Source organism: Mobula hypostoma, chromosome 23 (assembly GCF_963921235.1).
Source record: "Mobula hypostoma chromosome 23, sMobHyp1.1, whole genome shotgun sequence".
In the NCBI taxonomy this organism is placed as follows: Eukaryota; Metazoa; Chordata; class Chondrichthyes; order Myliobatiformes; family Myliobatidae; genus Mobula; species Mobula hypostoma.
Genome location: NC_086119.1, coordinates 21,672,408 through 21,690,411, shown reverse-complemented (window position 1 = coordinate 21,690,411; position 18,004 = coordinate 21,672,408). Strand labels below are relative to the sequence as shown.

General features: G+C 40.7%; 1 protein-coding gene across 1 annotated transcript in view; it reads right to left on the bottom strand.

The window, feature by feature from the left end:
* The window catches only part of LOC134336994 (EF-hand calcium-binding domain-containing protein 5-like), a 72,122-nt gene extending 55,999 nt beyond the window's left edge, over window positions 1–16,123 (bottom strand). Inside the window, exons 1-5 of the mRNA XM_063031737.1 lie at window positions 16,078–16,123; window positions 14,129–14,386; window positions 12,038–12,112; window positions 6,563–6,777; window positions 2,061–2,373 (exon numbers count right to left, since the gene is read on the bottom strand). Of these exons, the coding sequence (XP_062887807.1) occupies window positions 2,061–2,373; window positions 6,563–6,777; window positions 12,038–12,112; window positions 14,129–14,386; window positions 16,078–16,123 (907 nt within the window). The remainder of the gene's footprint in view (window positions 1–2,060; window positions 2,374–6,562; window positions 6,778–12,037; window positions 12,113–14,128; window positions 14,387–16,077) is intronic.
* Between the last annotated feature and the right edge of the window lie 1,881 nt (window positions 16,124–18,004).

Genomic DNA, 18,004 nt, shown 5'->3' with positions numbered 1-18,004 from the left:
GAAATTATAGACCTGTTAGCTTGACATCGGTGGTTGGGAAGTTGTTGGAGTCGATTGTCAAGGATGAGGTTACAGAGTACCTGGAGGCATATGACAAGATAGGCAGAACTCAGCATGGATTCCTTAAAGGAAAGTCCTGCCTGACAAACCTATTACAATTTTTTGAGGAAATTACAAGTAGGCTAGACAAGGGAGATGTAGTGGATGTTGTACATTTGGATTTTCAGAAGCCCTTTGACAAGGTGCCACACATGAGGCTGCTTAACAAGATAAGAGCCCATGGAATTATGGGAAAGTACATACGTGGATAGGGCGTTGGCTGATTGGTAGGAAACAGAGAATGGGAATAAAGGGATCCTATTCTGGTTGGCTGCCGGTTACCAGAGGTGTTCCACAGGGGTTCGTGTTGGGGCCGCTTCTTTTTACGTTGTACATCAACGATTTGGATTATGGAATAGATGGCTTTGTGGCTAAGTTTGCTGATGATACGAAGATAGGTGGAGGGGCCGGTAGTGCTGAGGAAACAGAGAGTCTGCAGAGAGACTTGGATAGATTGGAAGAATGGGCAAAGAAGTGGCAAATGAAATACAGTGTTGGAAAGTGTATGGTTAGGCACTTTGGCAGAAGAAATAAACAGGCAGACTATTATTTAAATGGGGAGAGAATTCAAAGTTCTGAGATGCAACAGGACTTGGGAGTCCTCGTACAGGATACCCTTAAGGTTAACCTCCAGGTTGAGTCGGTGGTGAAGAAGGCGAATGCAATGTTGGCATTCATTTCTAGAGGAATAGAGTATAGGAGCAGGGATGTGATGTTGAGGCTCTATAAGGCACTGGTAAGACCTCACGGAGTACTGTGGGCAGTTTTGGTTTCCTTATTTAAGAAAGGATGTGCTGATGTTGGACAGGGTACAGAGAAGATTCACTAGAATGATTATGGGAATGAGAGGGTTAACATATGAGGAACGTTTGTCCGCTCTTGAACTGTATTCCTTGGAGTTTAGAAGAATGAGGGGGGACCTCATAGAAACATTTCGAATGTTAAAAGGCATGGACAGAGTGGATGTGGCAAAGTTGTTTCCCATGATGGGGGAGTCTAGTACGAGAGGGCATGACTTAAGGATTGAAGGGCACCCATTCGGAACAGAGATGCGAAGAAATTTTTTCAGCCAGAGGGTGGTGAATCTATGGAATTTGTTGCCATGGGCAGCAGTGGAGGCCAAGTCATTGGGTGTATTTAAGGCAGAGATTGATAGGTATCTGAGTAGCCAGGGCATCAAAGGTTATGGTGCGAAGGCAGGGGAGTGGGACTAAATGGGAGAATGGAACAGCTCATGATAAAATGGTGGAGCAGACTTGATGGGCCGAATGGCCAACTTCTGCTCCTTTCTCTTGTCTTGTCTTATGTTGGCTAGCAGTTTACATGACGACAGATACATTGAGTCGGAAGTCATATGGCATAGAAATAGACCCTTTGGCCCATCTGGTCCATGCAAACCCAGATTTCCAGCTAAACCAGTCCCATTTGTCAGCATTTGGTCCATATCCCTCTAAATCTTTCCTACCCATATACCTGTCCAAGTAACTTTTAAATAATGTACCTGCTATAAGCAGTTTTTTCTGGCAGCTCATTCCATATACTGATCCAGTCTTGGTGGAAAAACATGCCCTCTGCTTCCTATTAAATTTCTCCATTTGCACCTTAAACCTATGCCCAGTAGTACTTGGTTCTCCAACTATGAGAAAAAGACTGTGCACACTTAACCTATCTATGCCCCTCATAATGTTCTATCCTCAATTCTCCTACGCTCTAATGAAAACAATCCTAAGCTGCTCAACATCTCTGTGACTCAGATCCTTGTGCCCTGGCAACATCTTTGTAATTGCCTCCATACTCTCTCCAACTTAATGCCATCCTTCCTTTAGCAGGGTGATCAAAAGTAAATACAATATTCCTAATACGGCCTCACAATGTTTTGTCCAACTGCAACACAAATTAGTTATTTCCTTGTTTTCTGTCTTATAATACAATAAAATAATGTGGCAAGCAGTTTTTCCTACCATTTTTTAAGGATTTCTTCTCAGCTCCATCTTTGTATTTGGTTATGACTTCAGCTAGTTCTCTCAGGTTGATGTACCCTGAGACATCATTATCCCATTTCTCAAACAGCGCACTGAGGATTATCGTATGTGCCTTCTGTCGTATTTCATGATTTGCCTGGAAACAGAACCAGTCATTAAAGGCACGGTTTAAGAAAGAGAAATCCTTCTGCCAACGTGTCTTTCCCGCCGACCTTCCAGTTCCATGGTTGAGCAGAAGCCAAATCCAACACATTACATGATGGCCAGATATCCAATTACATGGAAAGATAAACTGAACGTGATCAGAGGTGACTGGGAGGAGTTGAATACTGAAAATTCTTTAAGATGGCCGAGGGAATAGCAAACATTCATTTGTGACAGGATCCTGAATTTGCCCCTATGAACTGTGCTTGTTTACCCCTATTAACTGTGCTTTTGAAAAGAGAGAGAGTTATTTAACATTGATATCTTCATATCTTGTTTGGAAGAGAGAGAGAGAGACAGAGACAAAGACTAACTGTTGGACTGTCACTTTAAGGCACTGGAAGTAACTTTTAGATTTCTGCTGATTTGGAGAGAGAGATGGCACCGAGCCGCTCGTAAGTTGCTATGGTGACCGAAGGCAGTGTTATCTAATGGACAATTGATGTTATGATTTTTTCGGCAGTGTGTTGATACTTCCCAAGGACATTCGCCTGCTAGTGCATTTCTTACACAGAGAAGGGAAGGAGGAGTTATTTGGATGACAGCTGGTATCCAGTACGGTGAGATAAATAGGAGGTCAGATGATATAGTCATAGTCATAGTCATACTTTATTGATCCCGGGGGAAATTGATTTTCATTACAGTTGCACCATAAATAATTAAATAGTAATAAAACCATAAATAATTAAATAGCAATATGTAAATTATGCCAGGAAATAAGTTCAGGACCAGCCTATTGGCTCAGGGTGTCTGACCCTCCAAGGGAGGAGTTGCAAAGTTTGATGGCCACAGGCAGGAATGACTTCCTATGACGCTCTGTGTTGCATCTCGGTGGAAGGAGTCTCTGACTGAATGTGCTCCTGTGCCCAACCAGTACATTATGTAGTGGACGGGAGACATTGTGCAAGATGGCATGCAACTTGGACAGCATCCTCTTATATATAGACCTCAGACATATGTTTTGGACACTGAATGAGCATTGTTGTGCCCACAGAAAAAGTGGGTTTTGGAGGATCGATCAGGCAAATTGATCAGTCGCTCTTTCAGTGAAAAGGAAAAGGGTTTACTGGTGGGGAGTTGTCCATGTGTCCACCCTCACCTGGATGATAGCTCCACCACAGAAAACCGGTCCCCTTTGTTAAAGTCACGGTCGGTGACTTTTAAAGGATTTTGAAGAACAACGAGAAGATCGACGGCGTCAGCTCACCTGAGGACTCAAATCTCTCCCTCTCTCTCTCTCTCCATCACTACTCAACTCAATACCACGAACTGAACTGAACTTTACTCATCATTGTAAGACTGTATCTTTTTACCCCTAGACTTAAAGAAGCTTGGTTTTTCATACATATATTTCCACACTTACTGATATACTTACTTATATATATATAATCATTGCTAACCTGTTTGATTTATCTACATTTATATTACTGTATTGCGTAGTTAATAATAAATATTATTAGTTAATAGCAATACTGGACTCCAAAGTGTTTTCCATCTCTGCTGGTTCTTTATTCCCGTCACGGGGTACGTGACACATTTCCCTAATAACTAGGTGGCATAGATCTGAGGCTGTTGATATCAGAATCTTGAAAAGTCCTCTTATATGATAAGATGGACTCTTGACCTCATGATCTGCCTTCATATGATCTTCAGTTTATTGTTCACCTGCACTACACCTTCTCTGAGGCATTTACACTTCATTCTACATTGTTATTGTTTTACCCTTTTCTACATCAATGCACTGTGTAATGATTTGATCTGTATGAACAGTGTGCAAGAAACTTTCCACCATATCTTGCTACATATGACAGTAATAAACCAACACCAATAGGTCTGAGGTAGGAAGGTTAGTGGGTGAAGGTAGGATGCAACTCATTGTCTAAAAATCAGTAAAGACAGAAACTCTCACCAGATTCAGTAAGTCAAATTATTTAATCATAGAAACCTAGAGCACAGAAATAGGTACTTTCAGCCCATCTTGTCCATGCTGGCAGTGATGCCTGTCTATGTTAATCCAGTTTACCTACGTTAGGCCTATAAACTCCTATGCCTTTCTTATCCATATTCCTGACCAAATGCCCTCTAAACGCTCCAATTTTTTATGCCCCCCCTCCCCCATCTCCTCTGGCAGCTCATTCCACATATTTACCATCCTCTGTGTGAAAAGTGTACCCCTCAGTTTTGCTTCAAATTTCTACCCCCTCACCTTAAACTGGTGCCTTCTAGTTCCAGACATCCCTGACTTGGGAAAATGATTCCAATTATCTATCTGGTCTGTACCCATTATGATTATATAAACCCCTCAGCCTTTTAATTCCAGAAAGTATGAACCCAGCTGATCCGATCTCTCCTTATAAGTACAGCCCTCCATTTCAGGTAATGTACTGGTGTATCTCATCTTCTCTCTGTCTACTGCTACCTCATTCTTTCTTCAGTGTGGTGACCGACACTGTAGATAATACTCCAGGTAGTATCTATCCAATGTTTGCAACGTTGAACTGTGCTTCCCTAACTCTCATGCTCAGTACCTCAGCCTATAAAGCCAAGCAAATGAAATACTTCTCCTCAACCCTATCCACCTGTGTGGTCACTTTCAGTGAGCTATAGACTTGCACCTTACTCTCTCTTTGCATGCAAATGATTACATTATATAAAGTCAGAGGAAGAATGCACTAAACCCATCCCTATTATTCACCTAAGAAGCAGCATCATCCCAACCCTCAGTTTTATAAACTGTCAACAGGACAACATAAGAGCAGGAAATCTAAGCTCAAACAGAACCAGGTTACTGGGGCTTCATGGCTGGATTCCAGAGGAACAAACCTAGCAGGTCAGGTGAGCCATATTTGAATATATGGGCCAACGTTTCGACATGTTCTGATGCAAGGCTGAATGAATAATGATCACCAAAGGCAAAAGTTGAAGTTAGCAAGAACTTCAAAATAAGTCTTATGTACCAAAATATTTAAGAGTCTCTTACACTAACTAGTTCACCAAACTGACTTTTAATATTCTCTTCACATGTTATGAACAGGACAGAATTCATTTCTGCTGTTCAGTCATTATAAGTTCTCACCAATGGATATTTTTTACTTAGAATAAGTATTTGTAAACTAGACTTAATAAAACACATCTAAAGGTGGAACAAAATTGTTATAGGCAACACTGGAAACAGATGAGAAGCCCCACGTATGGTATGAGGAGTGAAAATGTATATACAGTGACAGAAGGAAAATATTACTGGAAATAATCATGGAAACATCTGGGACTGTGGTTTGGAGAACTACCCTGTGACTCTTTTAATTTGAATCTACTGGATGGCAGATTGTATTCAATCCTTGGGGGCCCAGGAATATCATAATGAATAAAACCTGATTCAAATCCAAATTTTAATTCAACTATAAAATTTGATTATGCTCCTAGTTTAACATCTTCATGTTTCTGCACATGTTCTATTTCTGTATCTATGCATCGTACAATCCCCTTGCCCATGTATTCTTTTTGAGATATAATTTCACAGATAAAAGCCACTCTGTAATACTTGATTTATCTGCCTTTCATTTATATGGAAGAATAGCCAGAGTCACATACAATCACTGTGGAATAACACTGGATTCTGTCCTCAACCAGTGTGTGTGTTTTCCATTAACAGTCATGGGCAGTAAAATACCTGAAATAGTGCTGTAAAAAAGGTCATGTGACACAGATGATTAAAGGAAAATGAAATGAGATTGTCAATAAATCTATGATCTGGTGAGTGAAGGAAATAATTTGGATATAAAGGAGACAAGACATAAAAGGAAATATTGATGAGTCCCATGGATCAGTTCATACAGCTGCTGCTTCACAGTTCCAGCAAATTGGGCTCAATTCTGACCTTCAATGTCGTCCCATTCTGCCTGTGATTACATGGGCTTCCTCCAGGAAGTGTTGTTTTCTCCCAGAAGCCGAAGTCATGTGGGTTGGCAGATTAATTGGCCATTGTAAATTGCTCCTGAGTGTTAGAACTTTGGGGGAAGTTGTTCAGAACATGGAAAAAATGAGTAACAGGGACAATTGATGATGGTATGGGTTTGCTATGTAAGCTGGCAGGATCACAAGGAAAGAAAAACATGAATGCTGTAAGGAAATCCTCCTGTGATGTAAGGGAAAAACATAAATTTTGAAAGGCAAAAAACTGATGGCAGAGTTGGAAGGATTATTCACACATTCACTTTAAATTCAATATTACATCAATATTACTAGAGGCGGAATCAGGAACAATTTGCATGATTTACCTGAGCTAACTTTTTAAATTTTTCCTCTTTGGTCTCTTTGTAACTTTCCTGAATAAATTTTATCAGGTTTTCTCGAGGTAAGGACTCAGTAGTACCTCCCACAAATAATTCCATCAGCTGAACAAACTGACAAGTGTTTATGAAATTCTTTTTAAAGGGACTTGTATTCAGAGAAAGACTTTGGGCCTGGAGATCTAATAGATTGGTCGTCAGATCTGTACAAAGGCAAGGGAAGAAATTCAATCTCTATGTCTAAGCAGTACTTATATGGTTACTTACTTACTGCCTGTTAAGCCACTGGCGATTAATGCAGCAATGAAGGTTCTCCATCTTTGACAGTGTTCAGGGCTTCCTTCATCATGTCAGTAGCTTCCTCTCGGTTTTCACTATAACTGTTGCACACGTCCAGGTGGAGACTCAGGAATACCATCACACACTCAAATGCAGAAGGATTCTTCATTGCTGTTTCCATAACAATTTTGTTTAACAGTCAGGGTTGTTAGCCCTGAGCTGAACCCCCGAACCTGGAGGACTGGTGAACCGTTCGTAGTCTGGCCTCTACTCTTTGACCTGTTAGGCATGGGTGACCCTACCAAGAGCCAAAGCATGAAGCCCTGGCTCCAGCCACCCATAGCTCTCTGACTCATTGAGGTATGCAAGCCTCCAAAGGTTGTGGTCTGCTTGGAGGTATTTATATGGTTAGTTATGATCTTAATACAAAATCTAAAGAACCATTTAGTTGATACGCAGACTAAAATCTTCAACCTGTATTTGTTATCTAAAGGGTCCCAATACATTCCTTATCCTTTTCAAAAGTGGTCAGATTGCACTGTTACCATAGAGCCAGAGAGTAGCTAACCATGGGGATAATGACCAGCCTGCACCAAGCACTTGCTGCTACACTATATGGAGGTGGTGAAGGTCCCTGCAGGAACACACCTAAAAGCTTACAGAATGATTCCAGACAAAAAGGAATATCATTTGCATGGAAGGACTGAAAAAACAGGAGTTGTGCACAGAGAATGTTGAATTAGAAGCTGTTAGAGATGTCTAAATTCACTGAGGCTTAAACAAAGAAAATGCCTCCATTGGCAGAAGGACTGGAGACAGAAGAAGCAGATTTAAGGTGACTGGGTAACATGTAGAGAAAAGTTGTCATGCAATCTTTGGACATGTTATGTGAGTCACCAACTAACTGCTTTTGAGGGACATAAGTAATTACAGAGCTTTGGGAAAAGAGCCAGGATTTTGAATGATTTGGTTTATTTTGGCAGAGGGCTGGAATAGACTAAATGGGCTGACATCCTTTCTTGTTCCAAGTGTACAGGTCAAAGCCAGAGGGGAGAACATGAAGTAATCTTCATTGTACAATTTACACCTGTGCAAGCTACCATCAATCTGCCCATTCTACTTAGAGTAACACACATAAGATACTGGAGGAATTCAGCAGGACCACCCAAATTTTGCGTGTTTTTCTCCGGATTTCTAGCATCTGCAGAATCTTTTGTGTTTGTGACCATTGCACCTTTAGTGGCCTCGTGAAAGAGTTATGACTTGGTTTCATCTCTCTCCTTTGATTCCCAATGCATTAAATTAAATGACACTGTAAATGTAAGTCTTCAACTTTATGTATTACAGACTCTAATATAAAAATACGTGGTACTTCAGCTAGCTAGACAGTGGATGCTCTTGCTCCAGTGACCTCTGGCTTGATCAATTCCAAGCTACTGAAACTTTTCTCATTGTCATCTTACATTAACAGTCCCAAAATATCACCATGACAATCCCATGCTATGGGAAATATGAGTGACATATTCCATCAGTCAAAGATCAACTAAGGATCAACGGTTAGGATGTCACGAAGGGAACTTAAAACTGATTTCAATTCATGGAAAACTACATTCCATACTTCATTGTGAGTAGATTTTCCACTAGGATCTATCCTTCCCATAAGATATCGAGTTAAGGACATTACCTTTTGGTGTGAAATGGACATCGACGTTATTACTAGTTTGCCTGGCTTACATGATTTGCAGGGTTAATCTCTTTAACTGACTGCTGTTGTTGGGCTTTATATCAGGAGGCCCCCTGTACTTCAGTGCTTTCAGTGCAAGGCCTCTGATGTTTTTAATGACAACTTACTTTTAAGTCTTTACAAAGATAGTTGGATGCCCAACAAGATCCTATGATTCGCTCAATGAATTAGACAGAAATTGTTTATTTGACAAGCACTAGGTGACACAATGCTCAATCCCACACTGACAAAGTGGAAGTAGATATGACTTACACCACCAGGTTCAAGAACAGCTACTACCTTCCCCTCAACAATCAGGATCTTGAAAAAAAGAAGAGAACTATACTCATCGATTGAAATGTTCTCACAACAAATTTCCTCACTTTACACACTCTTTATCTTGTTATTTCATGTTATCATTATTTATTGCTATTTATTTATATTTGCATTTGCACAGTTGCTGTCTTCTATGCTCTACTTGACCTTCATTGATCCTGTTTACAGTTACTATTCTAGAGGTTTGCTGAGCGAGCATGCCTGCAGGAGAAAAAATCTCAGGGTTGTATGTGGTGACATGTATAGTATGTACTCCGATAATAAAATCTACTTTGAACTTTGATCTGAATTAAATGATATGAAAGGACAGAAAATTGTAAAGAAAGAAATAATCTGCTGGAGGAACCCAGCAGGTCGAGCAGCATCTGTGGCAGGAAAGGAACTGATGATATTTCTGGTCAAAACCCTGCATCAGGGCTGGACTGATGCTCTGGATTCCAGTGATTGCAGTTTCTCGTATCTGCTATGAAATTCTGGGCAAGAACTCATATAAAGATCTCTGCAACATTCATAAAAGGAAGCACAAGTTGAGAAGTGAAGGCATTTGCCAACCAGTGCAGCCAGTGGTAAGGCCAACCTTGTGATGTCATTGTCTGTCAACTAATATACCACATCAACCAAGGAATGTGTGCACCTACCTGTACCCTGTTGGATAGGCATGGCTACTCTGGTACAACCTGACCAACCTGATATTGTTCTGCTCCTCAGTAATGAGCATGATTTTATGACAGTGCCAAATTACTGAAAACGCTAAAGAAGTTAAACGTTTAAACGGAGCAATGAAGTTTCATTTAAAATATTGCAGCTAATATTCTGGTATGCATTTCCCACAGTACTTGAATATACTGGGTGGCAGTGTTAGCTGTGAGGAGGATGCTAAGAGGATGCAGGGTGACTTGGATAGGTTGGGTGAGTGGGCAAATTCATGGCAGATGCAATTTAATGTGGATAAATGTGAAGTTATCCACTTTGGTGGCAAAAATAGGAAAACAGATTATTATCTGAATGGTGGCCGATTAGGAAAAGGGGAGGTGCAACGAGACCTGGGTGTCATTTTGCACCAGTCATTGAAAGTGGGCATGCAGGTACAGCAGGCGGTGAAAAAGGCGAATGGTATGCTGGCATTTATAGCGAGAGGATTCGAGTACAGGAGCAGGGAGGTACTACTGCAGTTGTACAAAGCCTTGGTGAGACCACACCTGGAGTATTGTGTGCAGTTTTGGTCCCCTAATCTGAGGAAAGACATCCTTGCCATAGAGGGAGTACAAAGAAGGTTCACCAGATTGATTCCTGGGATGGCAGGACTTTCATATGAAGAAAGACTGGATGAACTGGGCTTGTACTCGTTGGAATTTAGAAGATTGAGGGGGGATCTGATTGAAACGTATAAAATCCTAAAGGGATTGGACAGGCTAGATGCAGGAAGATTGTTCCCGATGTTGGGGAAGTCCAGAACAAGGGGCCACAGTTTGAGGATAGAGGGGAAGCCTTTTAGGACCAAGATTAGGAAAAACTTCTTCACACAGAGAGTGGTGAATCTGTGGAATTCTCTGCCACAGGAAACAGTTGAGGCCAGTTCATTGGCTATATTTAAGAGGGAGTTAGATATGGCCCTTGTGGCTACGGGGGTCAGGGTGTATGGAGGGAAGGCTGGGGTGGGGTTCTGAGTTGGATGATCAGCCATGATCATAATAAATGGCGGTGCGGGCTCGAAGGGCTGAATGGCCTACTCCTGCACCTATTTTCTATGTTTCTATAACAGCAGGACAAACGTGGATGGTAAATGGATCTGATACAGTCCTAATTTTAATTATTTTAATCAACTGAAGTGAGGCAGAAAACCTAACATGAGGCACTGAAACTGAAAGATTCCCTCTTCCTTGACCCCCTTCACACTATGTTGACAATAGAGAAAAGATCCTACCAAAGCTGAATAACTGTATTTAATGTCTAGACTAAAGCTACTTTGATTTCTATGTATTTTTAAAGTTTATATCAAATATGATGGCAGAATATAGTATTAATGGTAAGACTCTTGGCAGTGTGGAGGATCAGGGGGATCTTGGGATCCGAGTCCATAGGACGCTCAAAGCAGCTGCGCAGGTTGACTCTGTGGTTAAGAAAGCATACAGTGTATTGGCCTTCATCAATTGTGGAATTGAATTTAGGAGCCGAGAGGTAATGTTGCAGCTATATAGGACCCTGGTCAGACCCCACTTGGAGGACTGTGATTAGTTCTGGTTGTCTCACTACAGGAAAGATGTGGTGCAGAGGAGATTTACAAGGATGTTGCCTGGATTGGGGAGCATGCCTTATGAAAACAGGTTGAGTGAACCTGGCCTTTTCTCCTTGGAGTGACAGAGGATGAGAGGTGACCTGATAGAGGTGTATAAGATGATGAGAGGCATTGATCATGTGGACAGTCAGAGGCTTTTTCCCAGGGCTGAAATGGTTGCCACAAGAGGACACAGGTTTCAGGTGTTGGGGAGTAGATACAGAGGAGATACCAGGGGTAAGCTTTTTACGCAGAGAATGGTGAGTGCATGGAAGGGGCTGCTGGCAAAGGTGGTGCAGGTGGATACGATAGGGTCTTTTAAGAGACTTTTGGATAGGTACATGGAGCTTAGAAAAATAGAGGACTATGGATAAGCCTAGTAATTTCTAAGGTAGGGACATGTTCGGCACAACTTTTGTGGGCCGAAGGGCCTGTATTGTGCTGTAGGTTTTCTATGTTTCTATATTTCTAAATTGAGACTGCACAGTAGCATAATGGCTAGCGTAGTGCTTTACAATGACTGGGGTTCAATGCCAACCACTGTCTGTAATGAGTTTGTATGTTCTCTTCATGACCACATGGGTTTCCTCCAGGTGCTCAGGTTTCCTCCCATATTCCAAAGATACACAGGTTATTTAGTAGCAGGCATGCTATGTTGGTGCTGGAAGCATGGCCCCAATTTATCAGGCTGCCCCCAAGCACATCCTCGGACTGCGCTGGTCATTGATATAAACAACACGTTTCACTGTTTGTTTTGATGTTTTGATGTACATGTGACAAACAAAGTTAATTTTTTTCTTTGTATCAAGTTTGAACAAAAAGTTATAGAATAGTAAGATTGCTTAAGTACCTGGAAATTTAGCCAACTTTGCTTGCACCTCTTCAGGAATGTGAAACTGAGAATGTACACCAGTATAAAATTCATCTGCAAGGAAAAGTAAATTAAAATACATGATTATATTTGTATAAATCTTTGAAGTAAAATATTAAAGGTTTTTGTTCACCACATGAAAAATCACATGTGAAACTCAACATTAAAAAAATTGGAAGGTCTTTGATTTCATACTCATCACTACTAAAAACTTAGTAAGTTTGTTATGTCAAAGTCAAGGACAGAACTCGGGAATTCAGGAAATATCAAAGGTTCAAGGTTTTGAAGGTTGATTTTATTATCAAAGTATGTTTGCAGTATACAACTCTGAGATTCGTCTTCCCCAGATAGCCATGAAATACAGAAAACTATGGAGACGTTCTAAGCAAAGCATCAACCTCCTCCGCCTGGCACAAACAAAACCTAACAAATCATGGAAAAGAATGGCAAAATGATCATCAGCCCCCTCCATGTGAGAACACGCCCCGGCAGAAAAACAAATCATGCGAACAGGACGAACATCAAAACCCAACTCCCCACACATAAAAAATTATAAATCACACCAAATTAAGTCGCAGCAAGAAAGAACGAACGAAAACTCAGAATGTAAAAGACATAAAACCAAAAGGAGTCCAGTTCAACCCATAAATCGCAGAAATTCACATTTTTAGAGGCTGCACAAAATTTAGTTGAAACATGAGTTTGAGGATAGAATTGGAGGGATGGTTCATCAAACACTCAGACTCCTCAGTCTAAATCTTGCACTTCATTGCCAAACCCTATCTTTTCAATGCATGATAACAGAGTAAATAAGGCAATTATCCTATTCCTCTTTCTTTCAGATTTCCAACATCAGCATTGTTTAAACTTTGTTCATAAGAAAGCAAAATTCAACTTCTAGTCAATGACTGATGAATTCCTCTGTCAATCCCTGAGACAGGTTATCTGGTTATTACCATTTGCCATTTGATGAACTCTACCTTGCCTTTCCTCTTTTACACTACTTTTTTTTAATTGCAACTTACAGTAATTTTGGTCGTTCATAGTACTGCTGTAAAACAATAGATTTCACAACATGTCAGTGATAATACACATTCTGATTCTGATAGCAAACCAGTGGCTGTACTTTTCTATGTGACTGCACTCCAGTGCACCTTTTCAACAGGAGGGCTAAACCAGGTGAGAGTAGCCAGCGGGCCTCATGCCCCGGTGAGACAGGGATGGCCCGTCCCAGCATGCGAAGACAGCTCTGGTGGACTGGGTGGATAAGATCAACAGTGAGGCCAGGAAGGCTGTTCTGCAGCATTTTGTGGAGAGCAAAGGGCATGAGAAGGTACAGAACAAGTCATAATCATCCACTCCAACCAAGGAAGACCCCAGTTCTGATGACTACTCGTACCATAGGAATTGGACTTCCAAGGTTGAAAGAGTGGAATTGCCCCAGTGCAAAAACGCGCCACCACAGGTGCCTGTTATTATGTTTGTTCTTTACAAGGACAAACTTGCATGGGTATAAAGACACTAGGAATATTTTATTTACAGACTTACAGAATGGCTTCAACTCAACCATATTTTACTCTGGACACTGAGGCCTGCCAAGAGTATGTGTGCCCTGTTTACCAATGTCACTTCCTGTTACAGGTGAACCGCCCACATTGCCCACTGGGAACTGAAGCTCTTTATTATGTACACACTCAATAACACACCTGTCATCATTGGATACGATGGGCAACCAAGCACTTTTGAAGTACTTTGTTAGCTGTAACAATCTTCTGAAAACCTTAAAATAAAGGCAAGGTTTTCTATCTAATTAAGCACAAAGTACTAAATTTACCAACAAGAGAAAATCTGCAGAAGTTGGAAAATGATGTTTGCTGCTTATACAAAATTTACCTCAGGTTTATTTTGAGAATAAAATGCTATTCAAATTTGTCACATCAGAAATACATTCTCATTCTCTATGAATCATTTTATGATAGTTTGCAATCTATTATGCTTTGACCCTCTGCTGCTTTAAGCTTCCACTCCCCTTTGCTACACTCATGTACATATTTCTTTTGCAAGACTCACCAGCACTTGCTGATAAACTCTGTGGTGTCAACATTGCTTGTGCAGCATCTTTAGTTTCTTCTACACGGTCTTCTCCAGTGTCTGCATTATCTAAGCCTCCTTGTAACAACAGCTGGTCAGCTTCATCCACTTTCATCTGGCCAGTTGAACCCTTCTTTTCAGTATGTGAATATGCCGGTACTTGAGGACTAATATAGTCATTTCCAAAGCCAAGCATAAAGGCTGTTGGCTCTGCTTCATCAAGCTCAATGACAGGCCCTAGAAAAATGACAAACTCATGAAAAAAAAATCAAATTTTCCAAGTTCAACGTAAATTTATTTTCAAAATATATAAACAGTATGTCACCAAATAAGACCCTGAGATTCATTTTCATGCAGGCATGCACTGTAGAACAAAAAAGTACAATAGTATCAGCGAAAAACTACACACGAATAATTAAGCAGCCAATGAGCACAAGAAGACAAGCTGTGCAAATACAATAAAGAAAGAATAATAAATAAATAAGGCCGAGAACATGAGTTGTAGAATCCTTGAAAGTAAGTCCGTAGGTTGTGTTTTGTGATCAGCTCAGTGTTGTGGTGAGTGAAGTTACCAAAGCTGTTTCAGGAGTGGTTATTGTTCCTGGACCTCGTTGTATGGGACCTAAGGCTCCTGTACCTCCTTCCTGATGATAACAGCAAGAAGAGAGCATGGCCTGGACGGTGGGTGTCCTTGTAGACAGATGCTGCTTTCTTGAGGCAGAGCTCTTTCGTAGATGTGCTCAATGGTAGGGCGGGCTTTTCCTGTGAGGAACTGGGCTGTATACACCCTTTTTTGTGGGTTTTTCCATATTTGTGCTATTCTTATCAGTTTATATAAGCATTTTTCATATCTATGTAGCTACTGCTTTGGTTAAAGTAAATATAATTCTAAGGAGTGAATCATTTTCCACTCACAATTAATATCAATAACTTAAATGAAGAGACCATGGGCATGATATCCAAGTTTTCTAGTGATTCAAGGAGTGGTTGTGTGTTGTGAAAATGATGTGTTATGTCTCCAAAGAGATAGGTTTCTGGGGAAGCAACAAGAAAATAGATTGAATATAATGTTGGGAAGTGTGGAGTATTAGTAGAAACAATGGAAAAACAAAAGATTATTTGAATAGTGAGAGATTAATGAATACAAGTATACAGGTAGTCTACATAGCCATGTACAAGAAACACAGAGAGTTGGCATGCAAGTACAAAAAGGACTCTAACATCTTGCAAACCATTGGTCAGGCTAACTGTCCTATAATTTCCTGACTTTTGCCTCCTTCCCTTCCTAAAGACTGGTGTAATACCTTCTATTTTCTAGTCCTCTGGAACCAATACAGAATTTGGTTATTCTTGAAAGATCACTGCTAATGCCTCTACAATCTCCTCAGCTACCTCCTTCAGAACCCTGGAGTGCAGTCCATCTGGTCCAGGTGACATCTACCTTAAGGCCTTTCAGCTTCCCAAGCACTTTGCCTTATTAATAGCGACTACACTCACTTTTTCCTCCTGACACTCATGAACTTCTGGCACACTGCTGGTGTCTTCCACAGTGAAGACTGACACAAAATACTTATTGAGTTCATCCGCCATATCGCTGACGCCATTACTACCTCTCCTGAGTCACTTTCCAGTGATCCGATATCCACTCTTTCCTCTCCTTTAGTCGTATGGAGAATATCTGAAAAAAATCTTTTGGTATCCTCTTATATGTTATTGGCTAGCTTGCCTACATATTTCATCTCTTCTCTTCTTGTAGCTTATTTCTTCTGTTTGTTTTTAAAAGCTTCCTAATTCTCTACTTCCCGCTACTTTTTGCTATATCGTATGCCCTCTCTTTTTTTCTTTTATTCTGTCTTTGACTTCCCTTGTCAGCCATGGTTGCCTCATCATCCCTTGAGAATGCTTTGAAATCTTTAGGATGAACTGACCCAGTGCCTTCTGAATTACTCCCAGCCAATGCTGCTCCACCGTCATCCCTGCTAGATTCTGTAATCAGCCTTTATTTATAGCAAACTACACAAAATGCTGAAGAAACTCAGCAAATCAGGCAGCATCAATGGAAGGGAATAAGCAGTCGACATTTTGGCCTGAGTCCCTTCATCAGGACTGCCTATCTTGCTCTCTTGCATGATGCTGTCTGACTTGCTGAGCTCGTCCTGCATGCTGTGTGTGTTGCTCAAGATTTCCAGCATCAGTGGAATCTCCTGTATTTTTTATTTACAGAAAATTGCAGTATTGCTGCTTCACCACCAGGTATCAGTCATGTATTTACTATAATAGATCTGACATTTAAATAAAATATGATTCCTTAGAGTCCTGCCGAAGGGTCTCGGCCCGAAACGTCGACTACTTTTTTCCCATAGGTGCTGCCTGGCCTGCTGAGTTCCTCCAGCATTTTGTGTGTGTTGCTCTGATTCCTTAGTCAGTGTTAAAATGTATGCACCATTTCTAAAAACAATTATGAATGAATAACCAGAACCCCAAGCTCTTCAGTAATCTGTCATTCATAATAAATTATTTCTCTCTCTGTTAGTACTCACATTCTCTTGGGTTGTGAAATTCATTTTTATGCCTGCCTGAGTGTTGATCATAAAATTCTTCAAATAAAGAGAGAATCCTCTTTCTATTCAGAAGTCCGGACTACATTAAGAGAAGATTAATTTCCATTTTTTACTGCAAAATATTTTACATTGTAGGATTTCAACTATGAACCAACTTAACTATTTAACATTGCTAGACTTGGCATTTATGTTTTAATCCCAAAATTAATCAATCATTGTTATCCATCTTGGTGATCTATCACAGCTAAAATCACTAAATATATATTAGCTCAAGCTACGGTGATCTGGCAAAAGGCATGCTCTGTTCAAATCTTGAAATCCTCCTGTTATTACCAGTGTCAGAATGCAGGGTGTATCTATCCTCATTATTATTTATTAAACTAATTTTTCATCCGTTCGTACATCAGACACTATGTGCTGCCTCTTTGACAGAGTTACCTAATTGGTCCTACCAATCCTCAACCTTGCAAATTCATCCTAAAGGATGTAATCAAAGTTACCATAAAATTATCTTCCTTAATTTTAGGTTCCTTAAGGCTGATAAGCTCCCACTACCTATTAAATGCTCGCAATGGTGTGCATCTCAAATAGCCTCTGAGAACCAACTCCATATCCTGGCCTTCATATGCAGCTAAGCCCGTCGGACCCGTTTCTACAGACAGGAGAAGGGGCAAAGGCAGGTTACTGGTGTCTTAAAACAAGCTATTTCAGATAGATAGGGCTCATCGGCCATGGTTGGCAGCTCATCTAGGAGAAGGAAAACTTTGATCTCAAACCTCTGCTGCCTTGCAGTTATACCCACTCATGAGGAAGAATGCAGGAGTAAACCCTGAGGGAAATACGGAGCTGGAGTCCCTAAGGCAGTCCTACATTGAGTTCAACATTGATTGGCCGCTCCTGTGATACTACTGGTACCAAACTGTATCAGTTTCTGCTGTTCCTTTGGATTTATCAGCTGCATGGAGAGAGTGAGCCTGCCACATGGGCAGCAGTTTTCTCTCTATGTTGTACTGCCCTGGCTTGCGTATCATTGGATGCACCATCCACGGTTGGCCCCAAGTAACAGAGGGCCTTACACCATAAAATCCTCTTCCACAAACCCCTCTTGGGCCCTCATGGCTCATTCATTAGAAATCATTACATGAGAAAAAATTCTCCACAATTTTTGACAATTACCTTAAATATGTGCCCTTTTCTTTCTAAACCTCCCGCCAGTAGAAATGGTTAATGCCTTAATGCTATCAATATACGTTATAATCCTGAAGAAGGAGCAGGAAAATCTAATATAGGAAGT